The following is a 13,505-nucleotide window of genomic DNA, read 5'->3' as shown; positions in this document are numbered from 1 at the left end:
ACGGCGAGTATAATGTACGTAGGAGGCACGAAGCCAAAATGATACCACGGGGAAGTATACAACATAACATTGAGCATATCTCTAGACCAAATTTCTGTCATTTTTGATGTAGAGGTCGGCATTTTGCTTTTTTTTCCGTTTCAAGATGACCTCCGGACACGAACAACAAGACAGATCATCTGAGACACAACCGCTTTTGGCTCAAGCGTCGGGTGATAATGAGCATACCACCGACCACCGCAGCCCATGGCATGATTGTCCTGCCCCAAATGGGTCATTCGGCACCGCGAGAGGTGATGACGAGGGGGGCATAAAAGCCGAAAACAATATATCAAGCGCAAGGGCCAGGTTAACGTTCATCTTCCCAGCCCTCGCCATCGGTGTAGGCTCTTTCTGATTCCTCTGGTTTCAAAATGACACCCTCCGTTCTGACGAAAAAGGCAGATATTCCTCGCTGCTGGCGACCAGACAATAATCGTCTCTAGCTATGGCCGTATCGGGAGCGATCTCGATGAGCTCGACAAGACGGCCTGGCTAGCCACGGCATACCTTTGTACCACGACCGCCTTCCAGCCGCTGTATGGCAAATTAGGGGATATCTTCGGCCGGAAGGCCTGCCTCCTCTTTGCCTACTCCGTGTTCGGACTAGGGGCTCTACTCTGCGGGCTGGCCGGCAACATGACCCAGCTGATCGCCGCGAGGGTATGATTTCCGCCTACCAAACCCCAAACCACATGCTAAGAACTGCCTAAACTAGGCTCTAACGGGCATCGGCGCCGGAGGCATCATCACGGTGGTGTCGATCCTGCTCAGCGACATTGTCACGCTCGAGGAGCGCGGCATCTGGCAAGGCTATGTCAACATGGTCTTTGCCTGCGGCGCGGGGCTGGGGGCACCGCTCGGCGGCATCTTGACCGACGCAATCGGATGGCGGTGGGCCTTCATCGGCCAGGGCCCGCTCTGCGCCATCGCCATCATCCTGGTCGCCATCCTCCTCCAACTCCCCCCACCGCCCACCGACGACAGCACCACCACACCCCCTAACACCAACAAACCCGCCACCACCACCCGCGCCAAACTCGCCCAAGTCGACTTCCTCGGCGCCACAACCCTCATCACCGCCCTAACCACCCTCCTCCTCTACCTCGACCGCCTCTCCACCACCCCCACCCCCAACTCCCCAACCCCCTGGACAACGCACCTCTACCTCCTCACCAGCGCCCTCGCCCTCCTCACCTTCCTCTACACCGAACACACCCTCACCCGCCACCCCCCTAACCCCCCTGGGCCTACTATTCGGCCGCCCCCTCCTAGGCGCCTACCTCGCCCTGGCCTTCGGCAACGTCGCCTGGTACGGCGTGCTCTTTTACGTCCCGCTGCTGTACCAGGCCACGGCGGGGCATTTCTCGGCCTCGGCTGCGGGCGCGTTGTTGTTGCCGGGCATTGCGTCGGGGGTGGTGGGTGGGTTTGTGGGCGGGGCGGTGTTGAGAAGGGGTGGGGGGAGGGGGTTTCGCGGGTTGGCGTTGGCGGCGTATCCGCTGGTGGGGATGGCGTGTGTTGGGGTGGCGGTGGGGGCGGGGGTGATGTTTTGGGCTGGGGGGGGTGGTGCGGCTAGTGGTGTTGGTGGTGGTGGTGGTGATAATGGGGGGTTGTCGGTTGCGGGTGTGGTGTGGGGGATGAGTGGGAGTTTGTTTGTGGGCGGGCTGGGGAATGGGGCGGGCATGACGGCTACGCTGGTCGCGGTTGTGGCGGTGGCGAGCCCGGAGGACCAGGCGGTGGTCACGGCGTGTGTGTACCTCTACCGCCAGCTCGGGGCCACGGTCGGGTTGGCGGTCATCTCGTTGGTGTTTCGCCGGGTTCTCGCGGCGGCGTTGGTTCGTCGGCTTGGTGGTGCGGATGTGGACGAGGTTGTGCGGCGCGTGTTGGAGTCGTTGGACTATTTGCAGCATCTGCCGGCAGAGACGCGCGTGGTTGTCGAGCAGGCATACGGTGAGGCATGCCGTGCTGCCCTGCTGCTCTGCGCGGGCCTGGCTGTCTGCGCCATTGTGTTTTCGTGTTTCATCAAGGAGAAGAGACAGAGCGGCAGGGGTGTGATGTTACCTATACCGACAGTTGAATAAGGCAGGGTATGAACACAATGCATAGACGGGCCGACAGCCCAGGAGTGTGGGTCAGAAACATGAATCGAAGAACTCTAGACGCTCAGATAAAATGGTGGTTCAAAGATCCTTCCGAGGCGGTGAAAGGACTATCGTACGGATACTAGTATTCCGACGAAGAAACCAAGTCGCCTCGTCGGCAAGTTCCTTTTTGCAAGAGCACGCGAGCTAAGTCCGAGCTCGGTTTGTACATACTATGTATGCTTGGATCAGTCATCTTAAAACGGCCGTCTTTCCGGGTCCAGACCCTCCCGGAGCCAGCAATACCAGATATCCAATCGCTTGCCGAGAAGGATGCCCGCTAGTATTCACAGCGGAGCATCATGGGATCTTGACCCCACCGTTGTCATCTCCTTTACCCCTTTGTCCCAGTGGATAAAATGGTCGGCTCGCCCCGGGCATGTTCATCACTATTCATGTGCCAATCAACTTAATCGTTTTACACTCTTTTCTGTCGACGACTCTGTGTATTCACTCGTTCATCACCTCACATCACCGCCCCCCGTCACCCAACGGCCAAAATAATAATCATGCACTCCTTCACACTCCTTTCCGCCCTTGCCGGCGCGTCTCTCGTTCTCGCCCAACCCCTCGAGGCTCCCGCTGCCGCACCTCAGATCACTGCCGCCCCTGATGCCAGACTCGTCAAGCCCGCCCTGGAACACCGTCAGGAGAACAGCGAGGAGTGCGAGTCCAAGGCAGCCGAAATCTTCGAGGACCAGGTCGGGATGGAAATCAGCAACAGCGTGGCGAGGTGGTTGATGAGCAAGGCTGAATCCATTCAAACGCTTTCCATCGGGGACGAAGGATATGTCAGCGGATACTGCTCCGTCGCTTTCCAAACCAGCATCGACGCTCCCGCCCCCATCTCGTCGGCCTACGTGTCGTTCTTGAGCAAGTCTGCGTCCTGGGTGAACGAGGTCAAGCCCACCGTCACGAGCCTGGCTCAGAGCTGCGGCGGCGCCGTGAGCGCCGGCCTTGGCCTTGTGCTCGCCACCGACTTCGACTCCTGCACCTCCGCCTACGACGCGTATATCGATGCCGCACTGGCTGCCGATAACACCAGCAGCCCGGGAGCAAGCAGCACGGGAGCTTCGCCCACCCCGAGCACTACCGCACAGCCCACCGGGACCACTCCCAGCGACGACAACATCGACGACGCTGAGGCTAACGACGTAACCGACGGGGAGTCGACCAGCACATCAACCGGTGGCGCACCGCGAGAGACCGGATTCGCCGTCGCTGCTGCGGCCGCCGTGGTAGCTGTTGCTGGTGCCATGGTGGCTCTGTAAGGGAAGGGAGATGCACGGGAATGAGATGTATATATGTATCGATGTAATTAGTAACTAATTATTGTCTCATGAGGGCGGATATCTGATTTCTAAGGCCCATACTCACTCGAGTTGTGATAGAGCTGCGTTTTCTCAACACGCCTGCCGTAATGATCTCCTTTGCAGCTCCTGTTCTCGATCCGGAATCTCACCGCTCCCATTTTACTCCATCTCACATGGTCTTTTAACACTTATGGGAGGTTCCAAACAGAGCCTCAGGTTGACCTAGAGAACCTTCCTCTACCTCAGGATATCGTGTCGGTGTGTGCTGATTTGGTTACCATTGACGAAGGAAGCGGCATCATCTCGCTAGTTCATTATACGACGCAGAAGTACCTTGAGCGGACACGGAATCAGTGGTTTCCCACGGCTGGCGGCGATATGGCCAAAGCCTGTACCACCTACCTCTCTTTCGACGTGTTCCGGGTAGGGCCTTGCCCGACGGATACCGAGTTTGAAGAGCGACTGCAAATGTATCAGCTGTATGACTACGCCGCCCATTTCTGGGGTCATCACACGGAGCAGCAAGCCAGGATCGTATGATTTTGGAGTTTCTGGAATCCCAGGCCAAGGCCGAAGCATCGACCCAAGCACTTCTAGCCATCAAGAAGTCGGGGGGCTCATGGAGCACCCGGGACGTTTCGGCGGGCATGGCAGGTCTTCACTTAGCAGCATATTTCGGGGTTGAGAAGATGGTGCCTGCTGGTCGGCAAGTATGGCCGGGACCCTGAAGGCGGCCAGAAACGAACGCCGTTGTCATGGGCCGCTCAGAACGGGCATGAAGCTGTCGTGAGACTGTTGCTTGCCACCGGCGCAAACAAAACATCGGCCGATAAGTCACGCATGACACCTCTGTTGTGGGCCACCCGGGGCAACCATCAAGTCGTTGTGCAGCTGCTACTCGGCAATGACATCGATGCTATCTCACCAACTGAAGACGACCAAACACCACTAATCGACCAGGGCGTTTACATCGATTCGGATAACGAAGACAAGGCGAGTCTGGGCGGTCCATGCCCCAGAATATGTTGCGTTCGAGACAGCCCGGACAGCAACGGATAAACTGCCCTACACCGAGCTGCGGCGGACGGGAACGAAGCCATGATCAAAACTCTGCTGCGCCCACTTGCCGAAGAGATGGTGGACAACGCAGGGCGAACCCCGCTGGCGCTTGCCCTTCTCCACGGACACAAGGAAGCAGCCAGGTTGTTGTCGGGATCGCTGGAGGCACCGGATGAACTCCTTTCTACGCACGCTCGCCGAGTCGAAATCGTCAGACCTGACCTTTCCTAGGGTTGGATGACTAGTCTTTCTGGAGTTGGCAAGGCGCAAGCGCTGTTGATAGATAAATACCAGGTAGTTAATACCAGGCAGGCAGTTAGGCGTATTTTGCAACTTGGATGTCGTCCCGTTCCTATCATGATCAATCTAATCTCCCGCCTCATGCCCCAAATAATTTCGAGTTTGAACTGCATGAACCTGAGGCCCGTGCCACTGCAGCCCTTTGTCCAGTCGGAATTGACGGCGAGCTTCTCGACCAATGCCGACGCATACCGTGTGTCGCATCGCATCGTGGGGCATGCGGTTGGTTTGGGGACGTCGTAGTGTTTGATAGTAGGTATGCAGCAAGAAAATCGCGGTGGGCGGGCGACAGGAGCCTGACAATTCCGATAGTGAGGAAGCAATTTTGCATTTTTGGTTGATTCGGGAAGTAGGTTGTCAGATTCAGTTGGCCAAGCTGGCCCGCACGCGGCGAACAACGGGAATCGAAGAAAGCTGGCACACTGACCGGGGGTTTGAGCTGGGGGCACAATGCCGGGCCTCGTGGGACCCATGCAACGCTATACCCAACTTGGCGACCATGGGAATCATCCCCCCAAAGTACCAATCGACGGGTGTCCGGAAGCCAGTCTTTTGGCACTGAGTGGGGGAACTTGGGGAGCTTGGGGAGTCATGGCGCCATCGCCTGGCACCTGCCGTTACATGGCGGGACTCCGGTCATCAATCTGGGCATTCCCGAGAGGCCGAGGAACCCATCTGTGCCCCTGGAGTTGTTGTCAATTGGCCGGCCCGACTCCCTGGCTGCATGCACACTTGAACACACGTTTCCCCCGTCGGTGCCGTTCAGGTGCCATCACCCTGTTCCCTATAAAACTTTAAAATCCACTCTGCGCAGAATTCCCAACAACTGCTTTTCGCTTCGCTTCGAATTCTTCACCCTTTCCCCGCCAACTAAATCAACTAAACGCATACGCCAGCAAACCCGGTACGGCAAGAGGGATACAAAACCCGAAGAATCCCCAAACCACCGACTTGACTTCACCAACAACCAACAACACCAATTGATTGTGACCAAAAATGTCATCACCCGCCAACCCCACATCTCCGCCGCCCGTCTCCACGGACCCGGGTCCCGACCACGACGAGCCCCTGGTTGCCGACGACGTGGGTTTCGCTCGAGTCGTGGCTTGCAGAACCCCACCTTGCTAACATGATGGTCAATGTCTCAGAATCCAGATGCTCAGGAGGATGACTCTACGTATGGGGTTAGTCTGATTCTGAAAATCATGTTGGTTCGGCCCAACGTAGCTAACTCATGTCTAGTCCCTAGCAAGCTCATCCACCTCGCTCGCATCGAGCGTCATGAGGTTTAGGCACGAAAATGGGCGCTCATACCACGGCTGGAAGCCAGAAAGGGGTGGGTGCTCTTGCGCCGGAAGACCAAGGATACCCGCACTAACTGACCATCACCAGGATATATCTTGCCCAGTGATGAGGTAAGGATGACTTGGCCGCATCCACGCCGGCATTTGTGATACTAACAATGTCTCCGCTGATAGCAAGAAAGCGACCGGTTGGGTAAGATGAATGATTACCAGTCTTTTTCTCGTCGTTGGTGCTAACATTCGCCAGATATGCAGCATCACATCTTTTACTTGACCCTCGACGGCGCACTACATATTTCGCCTGCCGGGAAGGAGGGCGCGCCGCTAAAACGAGTGCTAGATGCCGGGACGGGCACGGGAATCTGGGCAATGGACTTTGGTACGGCACCTTCGGAGACTCGGACGCCGTTGCGATATTTTCCCCGCCTCGCTAACCAACCCCTCTTCCAGCCGACACACACCCTGGCACACATGTAAGCTTTCGGTGGTGAAATTCCAGTGACACAATGCACAGCAACGAGTAACACCCAACCACAGGTCATCGGCCTCGATTTGAGCCCGATTCAACCAGGCTTGTAAGCCGTTCCTTGCCGCCCCCCTTTTCCCCCAACTCAGACCGGACCGGCTAACCTACACCCCCCCTGTAGCGTCCCACCAAACCTAGCCTTCTACGTCGACGACCTCGAGGAAGACTGGGAGTTCAGCGAACCCTTCGACTTCATCTACGGCCGCATGCTCGCGGGGGCCTTCACCGACTGGCCGCGATTCATGCAGCGCTCGTTTGAGTAACTTCCCCCCCCCCCCCTTCCTTCCTTTTCCATCCCCCAAAACCATCCCATCCCCCAACACAAGACTTCCCCCAAAACCACTCCCTAAACACATACTAACCAACCCACACAGCAACCTCTCCCCCGGCGGCTGGCTCGAGCTCTGCGACATCACCTTCCCCACCCTCTCCGACGACGGCACCCTGTCGCCCGGCGCGCCCCTCTCCCAGTGGAACGACCACGTCATCCGCGCCGGCCACATGCTCGGCCACTCCATCGAGTGTGCCAAGCACTACCGCCAGCAGATGATCGATGCGGGCTTTGTCAATGTCCAGGCGAAGCTGTATAAGTGGCCGATCAATGCGTGGCCGAAGGATGTGCGGTATAAGGAGATTGGTGAGTCTTTTCTTGTTTCTCTCTCTCTCTCTCTCTCTGCTTTGTTTGTTTGCTCGCGTGGGGTGGTTTGGTTGGGAATGAGGAGGAGGAGGGTTGCTGACTGACTGACTGACTGGCCGGAATAGGCATGTGGTCGGAGCATAACTTCTGCGGCGGCTTGTACGGGCTCAGCGTGGCGCTGTTCACGCGCGCGCTCGGCTGGACGTCGGAAGAGTTGGAGGTGTTTTTGGTGGGTGTGAGGAAGGATCTGAGGAATAGGCAGATCCATGCTTATTGGCCCATGTGAGTCCCGCTGGTGTGGTGTGGGTTGTGGTCTGCTGGGGTCGAGATGCTGACTGGTTCCCGCAGACATGTGGTGTATGGGCAGAAGCCTGAATGATGGTGGGTGAGTGGGTGCGTGATTCGCGTCGGTGGTCATGGAGTACTTTAGGTTGTGCTAGGTGGGACAGTATGTATTTAAGGTAAGGAAGCGTTTGTTTCTATCTGTTACATTTTGAAACGATAATTTAAAAATCTTTTGCCAACTTGGCCCTGATATCTGCCTCCCATCATAGCATACCATCCAGCGCTCGCAAAACAACCTTCAGTGACAATGGCTAAGCTACGAGGACAAAGATACCAACACGCCCGAGAGTCGTTTGCCGCTGCGCCGATTTCGTTGACCTGGGACAAACTGCGGTAATTACAAGGTGTCTCGGCACTGGCAGCCTGTGTTCCCAACTTTTCGCATCACGACGCGAAAGAGCCTTCGGTCACCGGTGAGGCCAACTCAGTCAGTCACCCAGACAATCACACGAAGGGATACCACGGCATTGCGGACGTCAATCAATGAAACGATTTCTAGGCGAGACAGCAACTCCAAATCAGTTATATGCCCGGTACCTACTCGGGCCTCTGGGCCCAAATGATCGTGTGTCTCATCCCACAGCGATATTTCTCCATATCGTCATCGAAGCGAGCCAGGATAGTGTCCTTGTCCGTCTTCTGCTCTCCCAGTGCCTTCAGACTGCACCGCGACTTGAAGTTGGCGCCGGCCTTAATAGACATGAAGAACTGGGCTAGGGATACGTACTCGACCATCTGGATCATGTTCCTTATCACGGCACGCATGTTCTTTCGGCCGCGGGCATCCAGCTCCTTGTTGCTTTGGTACACTCCCACCACAATGTCCAAAGACTCGATGCCCACGTTGATAAATCCACCTTCCTTCAGCGTCGAGACGACAGCGTCCTTCGGATCCGGGGATCCCATGAACATGGCCGCAAGCCGATGCAACATGACGAAGCCAGCGGCATCCGGGCCCGACACGTTCTCGCCCGCAGCCGGCTCGACCAGCTGGATCCAGCCGCCCGGCTTTACGCACGCCATCAATTTGCCGATGAACTCTTTCACGGTGGCGCCGGGGAAAGCTGGGCAGATGAATCGTTGGTGGACAAGGTCGAACCTCTGGTTCCATTCGGCGGGGAGGTCCTTGGTCAGATCGCCGGGGACCAGCTTGACGTTCGGAGGAAGGTCATCAGGGGACCGATAAAGTTCAGGTCTGATCCCAGCATCAACCCCATCAGCACCGGTTTGCAAAGTAAGGGCTCGCCTTTAGAACTCACGCGACGTCGAACCCAACCATTTCGGTCTCGGGCGGGAAGAGACTGCTAATGTCGTAGAGCCAGGTGCCTGTTAAGAGCAAAACAGGATTAACGAGATGGACAGGGGGAAGGGAAATATCATTCGAGCCAGCTCACCGTCTGCCGTCGCCGAGTCCAAGATCTTTTGACCTTGCTTGAAGTAGTCGATTGGGGCCTTGATCAGGCTACCGAAGGAACCCTTGATCCACTCATGCTGGTTTCTCATGCGTTCGACCTCCTTGACAGTGTGCCCAAGCTTGTAATCGGGGTAACTTGAAGCATTGGCATCTGGGGCAGGCCCGCCGTGGTCTCCGTTGCTTGGGGTCATGATTCCGGCAGTGCAAATGATCTTGGATTAAACGGTGTTGTCCTCGGAAAAGATGTGTCAGTCAACAACCAAGTTAGAAGACTAAATTCTGAGAAGGAAGACCATTTATCCATCATAAACATTGGACCGGTCTCCTGTGTTCGGCCGCCGGGGTGGGCCCCGGTTTCCCTGCATTGTTCCAGTCGGCGATGAGTGGTTTCGCCGCCCGGTTACCGAGAAAGGCTGAGTGTGGTGCTCGCGGCAATTAACGCTCACGAACGAACGGACGGCTAGAAATTCATTACGAACTGTTAGAACTGCATGTAGACTGGCAAATGGACGCCTAAAAGTCGCCGAGGTCATGCGGGAGGCCATCGCCCGAGACTAGAGCTGTTAGGACATGCCAGTTCGACGGGCGCTGGTCAGGCCTGGTCTCCAGATTAGCACCCTCCACAACACACAATGCTATCTTCACGCGCTAGAAAGGATAATGCTTGGTTTTTGGAACAGTTCAGGCGACCCCTTTCCCGCCAGGCATCCAAGTCCTCCTCCAACCTTGATCTTGCAACGGCCGAGAATTGGCTGATCCGGCCAGAAATTCTTCCGCTACTCAAGCAAAACGCCCAGTCCCTTCTCGCGGCGGAGCATCTGTCGTATTCTGGTGGATTGGGAGGAACCCCAGAACTGCTGGGTGCCCTGTCCGCATTCTTCAACCACTTCTTCTCACCTAAGGTGCCCGTCAGGCCTGAACATGTCGTGACGGGTACAGGATGCAGTGCCATACTCGACACCTGGATTCACGATATCTGCGATGATGGTGATGGCCTACTCCTGGCCAGACCGATGTGGGGTGCGTACCAAGCGAGTTGTTGGGCCTGGCTCGGGTGCAATACAGCTACTGACCGTTTGAGTAGGTAGCTTCGAGGTATTCGCAGTGTTGCGCAACGGCGTGCGACTAATCCCTGTCAATGTACCTTCGCACCAGATGGATGATGCCCAAGCAGTCGTGGCAGCATATCGGACAGCTGCAACTGAGGCCGAAGCAGGCGGCACCAGAATCAGGGGCCTCCTGTTTTGCAACCCCCACAACCCACATGGACATATCTACACAACCGCGGTGCTCGACGCTTTGCTTCAGTATTGCGAGGAGACCAATATACACTTCCTCTCGGACGAGATCTATGCGCTCTCGACGTTTGGCAGTTCCCAAGAGTCGGCTGGGTCGTTCCGACAGGGCGGCAAGGCTCTCGAATCTGGGTCAGATCATTTCGTCTCTGTCCTGTCCAGAGAACTGAAAGGGCTGGGTGTCGACGGGTCCAGGGTTCACGTTCTGTACAGCATCAGCAAAGATCTCGGTTGCAGCGGTCTCAGATTGGTACGCACTTGACATCAACCCTCCTTTCACCTCAACGGACATCTACTGATCAATCTGAACTACAGGGCTGCCTCGTCACCCAGCACAACAAAGACCTCCGCATGTCACAAGCCATCCTCAACAACGCCAGACTCAGCACCCCAACCGCCGTCATGGCGGCACCCCTCCTGGGCAACGTAGCCCGGCTCAACACGCACGTGGACCTCAACATCCGCCGCCTGCGCCGCGCCGCTCTCGTCGCCACCCAGTTCGCCGAGTTCCACGGCCTGACGTACTACAAGCCCGTGGCAGGTCTCTACATCTGGCTTCGGCTCTGCCCGCACGGCTGCGAGAGCTGGGATGAAGAGGAGGACTTTGTCCGGCGCTGTGCCGAACGCGGCGTGCTCATCGGAAGCGGCGCCGACTATGCCGCCGAGCAGGTCGGCTGGTTCAGGCTTGTCTTTGCTGTGCCGGAGCAGGTGTTTGTGGAGGCGTTGCGGAGGATTGAGGAGACGGTGGGGTATGCGGAGCGGTTTAGGTTTGGTGGCCGTCCTCATGAGGGTGGCTCGAGGAAGAGGCAGCTGTTAACGGCGGCATTTTCGGTATTGGCGTGTCGGGGGTTGCGGGCCGTCGGGTTGAAAAGTGAGAAGTGAAAGAGGTTCCTTCTTGTGGTCTTCAACAGATCCGTGATCGACACCTCGCGTCGTGTCTTGTTCATAATACAGTCATGATGTATACCACATCCACCTGAAATCCAGTCTCAACATTCTAATAAGGCGCCGTATTTTAAAATTCATTGCCTAAAATTACTGCCTTCCTTCTCACTTGTCCGCATCAATCTTCTGAGCCCCTATCAACGCCCCCCCCCCCCCCCCCGCCTCGCCCAGTCAACAGCTTTCGAACGTCATATGCATAAATCGAGACCCAGATTGTTAGACTAGTGACGAGCAGTTTACCCTCTGTTGGAGACACCTCGACTAAATTACACTACCTAAGGGTGGAACCGCACGCATCGCCATTCTGGCCGAGTGGCGTCAGCTTCACTCTCCCGTCCGGCAACCCAATCCAGCTGTCAGCCTGGAGTTCGGCGCCCTCTTTTCCCTCATTCTCGGCCATCTCGAGCTGGTAACGCTGTAGGAGCTCGACAACGATAACGCGCAAGATGAGGTCGGCTACATTCTTGCCCAAACACTGGCGGGGACCGAATCCAAACCGCCACATGTTGTACCGTCGGGCCTGCGTTTTGAACATTGAAACGGTCAGTGACTAAACATATTCCGTGGGCCCAAAGAAAGCATAGTACCTGATTATCTTTCTTTCCAAGATGTCTGGACGGATCAAACTTGAGAGGGCTTTCCCAGTAGGGATTGTCCACGTTGACTGCGTAGGCGTCGACGATCACATCCGTCTGATCATTGAAGATTGTTTCAGCCAACTGCCCATTCCTTTGTTTTGGACAGTAATTGAACCTACATATTTGGGAATTACATAGCCACCGACCGTCTTCTCCAGAGGTGAAGATTCCGGGTTCGAGAATGCTGTCCCCAGATGTGAGTAGCCGGATTGAAGATGGGAAGAAAGAGTAATTAACAAGCCACGCTTACGAAGTATCGGATGCAGTCGAGATACTTCGACAATGCATGCCGCCAGCAACGTTTCCTCTCGGCAAAGATAGTCTTCATATGAGCCCTTTGTCTGCGTATAAGTATGCAACTCCCGCCGCAGGTCTTCCTGGACGTCCGGGTGTTGGGCAATCCGGATGACAGTCCATGCCGTGGCATTGGCTGTAACGTCCAAATTTGCAAACAATGATTCGTCCAGGGTTTGAAGGAGCTACCAAAAACGCGGTTAGCATTGTCCCCGTCCTGGAGACATATCAACCTACCTCTTTCATTGACAGACTGCCATCCTCCAAAGCTTTCCACAGGTCAAGGATTGCCGCCCCCTTCTGAATCCCGGCACGAGCCTCTCTACAGGCCCGGCTCACAAGCCCGTCCCAGCGCTGCTGGAACTCCCGGAGACGTGGCATTGCTGAGCCAGGGAGGTACTTGCCAATCGCGTATCTGCTGATGCCACCTAAGAACGTGTCTCGGAAAAGGGCCTCCCTGAGCGGACCGATGGCGGCCAGTTCTGTTCTCATCTCGGCCGTGAGCTCGCCAAAGAAGATGCTTGCGACCATGAAGAAGGGGCAGTACTTGAGATCATCGGCTGCGTGGATGACCATGTGCTCGTCTCGATTGCTGTTGTCGACATGAAACGAGTTGAGAAATCCTGCGGCTTCCGTGATCAAGGATCCGATTCGGTCCATGGAAGCGGACCGACTGAAGTGGCTTTCGAAAGGCTTCCTCACCCTCCGCCATTCTTGCTGGCTGACCACGCCCACACATTGGCCGAGCAGTTCGCCAAACAGCCAACCCGCGTTGTTGTCGGTGGCTTTGATGTGCATGTGGGAGTCCTTGTAGAACGCTTTCACATGCTCGGGTTTAGTGAGAACACTGCCAAACTATTAACACAAGTTTCGTGCAAGTACAATGTAGCAGCTTTCATGCTTACATTTCGCGCTTGAACCCTGACCAAATGCTGTACATTGAACCATACTTCCTTCGCCATTTCTCAGCGCTACGCCTGCCGTCAAAGAACTTCTCACTTCCCTGTCCATTGGGTGGCTTGAACGGCGCAGATGGAAGGCCCTTCACGTTACAGCTTAGCGTATTGATACCACATAGGTAGGGAGGTGCTTGTCAAACCTTGACGACGGGGCGAGACAAGACCACAGTGCCGAGGAGTTTGAGAAGGAGAGAAGCCAGAAGAGTAAGGGGCAGTGCCAAAACAAGCATGCCCCCGTGGCTGCCGGGCCCTTCGAGAAACACCTCCCAGAGCGTCATTTTCTCGGACCAAGTCAT

General features: G+C 56.1%; 7 protein-coding genes across 7 annotated transcripts; 5 read left to right on the top strand and 2 right to left on the bottom strand.

The window, feature by feature from the left end:
• Nucleotides 1-145: 145 nt before the first annotated feature.
• B0H64DRAFT_479390 (major facilitator superfamily protein) lies at nt 146-2,120 on the top strand (the record flags this gene model as incomplete). The annotated part of the gene is made up of 4 exons (XM_062808300.1): nt 146-382; nt 445-702; nt 758-1,351; nt 1,389-2,120. 4 exons carry the CDS (start codon nt 146-148, stop codon nt 2,118-2,120), a joined length of 1,821 nt encoding a protein of 606 aa, XP_062653663.1.
• Nucleotides 2,121-2,484: 364 nt separating this feature from the next.
• B0H64DRAFT_413517 (uncharacterized protein) lies at nt 2,485-3,543 on the top strand. Its single transcript, XM_062804981.1, has one exon. It carries the CDS (start codon nt 2,690-2,692, stop codon nt 3,449-3,451), a length of 762 nt encoding a protein of 253 aa, XP_062653662.1. The 5' UTR covers nt 2,485-2,689; the 3' UTR covers nt 3,452-3,543.
• A 691-nt stretch (nt 3,544-4,234) lies between these two features.
• B0H64DRAFT_302603 (ankyrin repeat-containing domain protein) lies at nt 4,235-4,444 on the top strand (the record flags this gene model as incomplete). Its single annotated transcript, XM_062800112.1, has 1 exon — nt 4,235-4,444. A coding segment is annotated over one exon (210 nt), but the record flags the coding sequence as incomplete, so codon positions are not given.
• A 1,689-nt stretch (nt 4,445-6,133) lies between these two features.
• On the top strand, nt 6,134-7,605 carry B0H64DRAFT_332772 (S-adenosyl-L-methionine-dependent methyltransferase; the record flags this gene model as incomplete). Its single annotated transcript, XM_062801068.1, has 9 exons — nt 6,134-6,188; nt 6,245-6,267; nt 6,331-6,349; nt 6,404-6,535; nt 6,607-6,629; nt 6,694-6,731; nt 6,804-6,941; nt 7,057-7,319; nt 7,445-7,605. The coding sequence occupies 9 exons, from the start codon at nt 6,134-6,136 to the stop codon at nt 7,603-7,605; spliced, it is 852 nt and encodes a 283-aa protein (XP_062653660.1).
• Nucleotides 7,606-8,201: 596 nt separating this feature from the next.
• Nucleotides 8,202-9,236, bottom strand: B0H64DRAFT_350908 (S-adenosyl-L-methionine-dependent methyltransferase; the record flags this gene model as incomplete). Its single annotated transcript, XM_062801447.1, has 4 exons — nt 9,059-9,236; nt 8,924-8,990; nt 8,388-8,859; nt 8,202-8,306 (listed from the first exon to the last, which is right to left on the bottom strand). The coding sequence occupies exons 1-4, from the start codon at nt 9,165-9,167 to the stop codon at nt 8,202-8,204; spliced, it is 753 nt and encodes a 250-aa protein (XP_062653659.1). The 5' UTR covers nt 9,168-9,236.
• Nucleotides 9,237-9,710: 474 nt separating this feature from the next.
• On the top strand, nt 9,711-11,333 carry B0H64DRAFT_453090 (pyridoxal phosphate-dependent transferase; the record flags this gene model as incomplete). Its single annotated transcript, XM_062807223.1, has 4 exons — nt 9,711-10,098; nt 10,163-10,623; nt 10,689-11,140; nt 11,285-11,333. 4 exons carry the CDS (start codon nt 9,711-9,713, stop codon nt 11,331-11,333), a joined length of 1,350 nt encoding a protein of 449 aa, XP_062653658.1.
• Nucleotides 11,334-11,589: 256 nt separating this feature from the next.
• Nucleotides 11,590-13,439, bottom strand: B0H64DRAFT_427894 (cytochrome P450; the record flags this gene model as incomplete). The annotated part of the gene is made up of 7 exons (XM_062805815.1): nt 11,590-11,838; nt 11,906-12,010; nt 12,076-12,140; nt 12,207-12,435; nt 12,488-13,097; nt 13,156-13,292; nt 13,350-13,439. The coding sequence occupies 7 exons, from the start codon at nt 13,437-13,439 to the stop codon at nt 11,590-11,592; spliced, it is 1,485 nt and encodes a 494-aa protein (XP_062653657.1).
• Nucleotides 13,440-13,505: the final 66 nt, after the last annotated feature.

Source organism: Chaetomium fimeti, assembly GCF_033439085.1.
Source record: "Chaetomium fimeti strain CBS 168.71 chromosome Unknown B0H64scaffold_15, whole genome shotgun sequence".
Taxonomy (NCBI): Eukaryota; Fungi; Ascomycota; class Sordariomycetes; order Sordariales; family Chaetomiaceae; genus Chaetomium; species Chaetomium fimeti.
Note: the sequence above shows the minus strand (reverse complement) of the source record. Positions and strands in the feature narration are given on the sequence as shown.

Excerpts from the sequence above, each read along its gene's own strand:
- B0H64DRAFT_413517 (XM_062804981.1), top strand. The coding sequence starts at position 2,690 with ATGCACTCCTTCACACTCCTTTCCGCCCTTGCCGGCGCGTCTCTCGTT.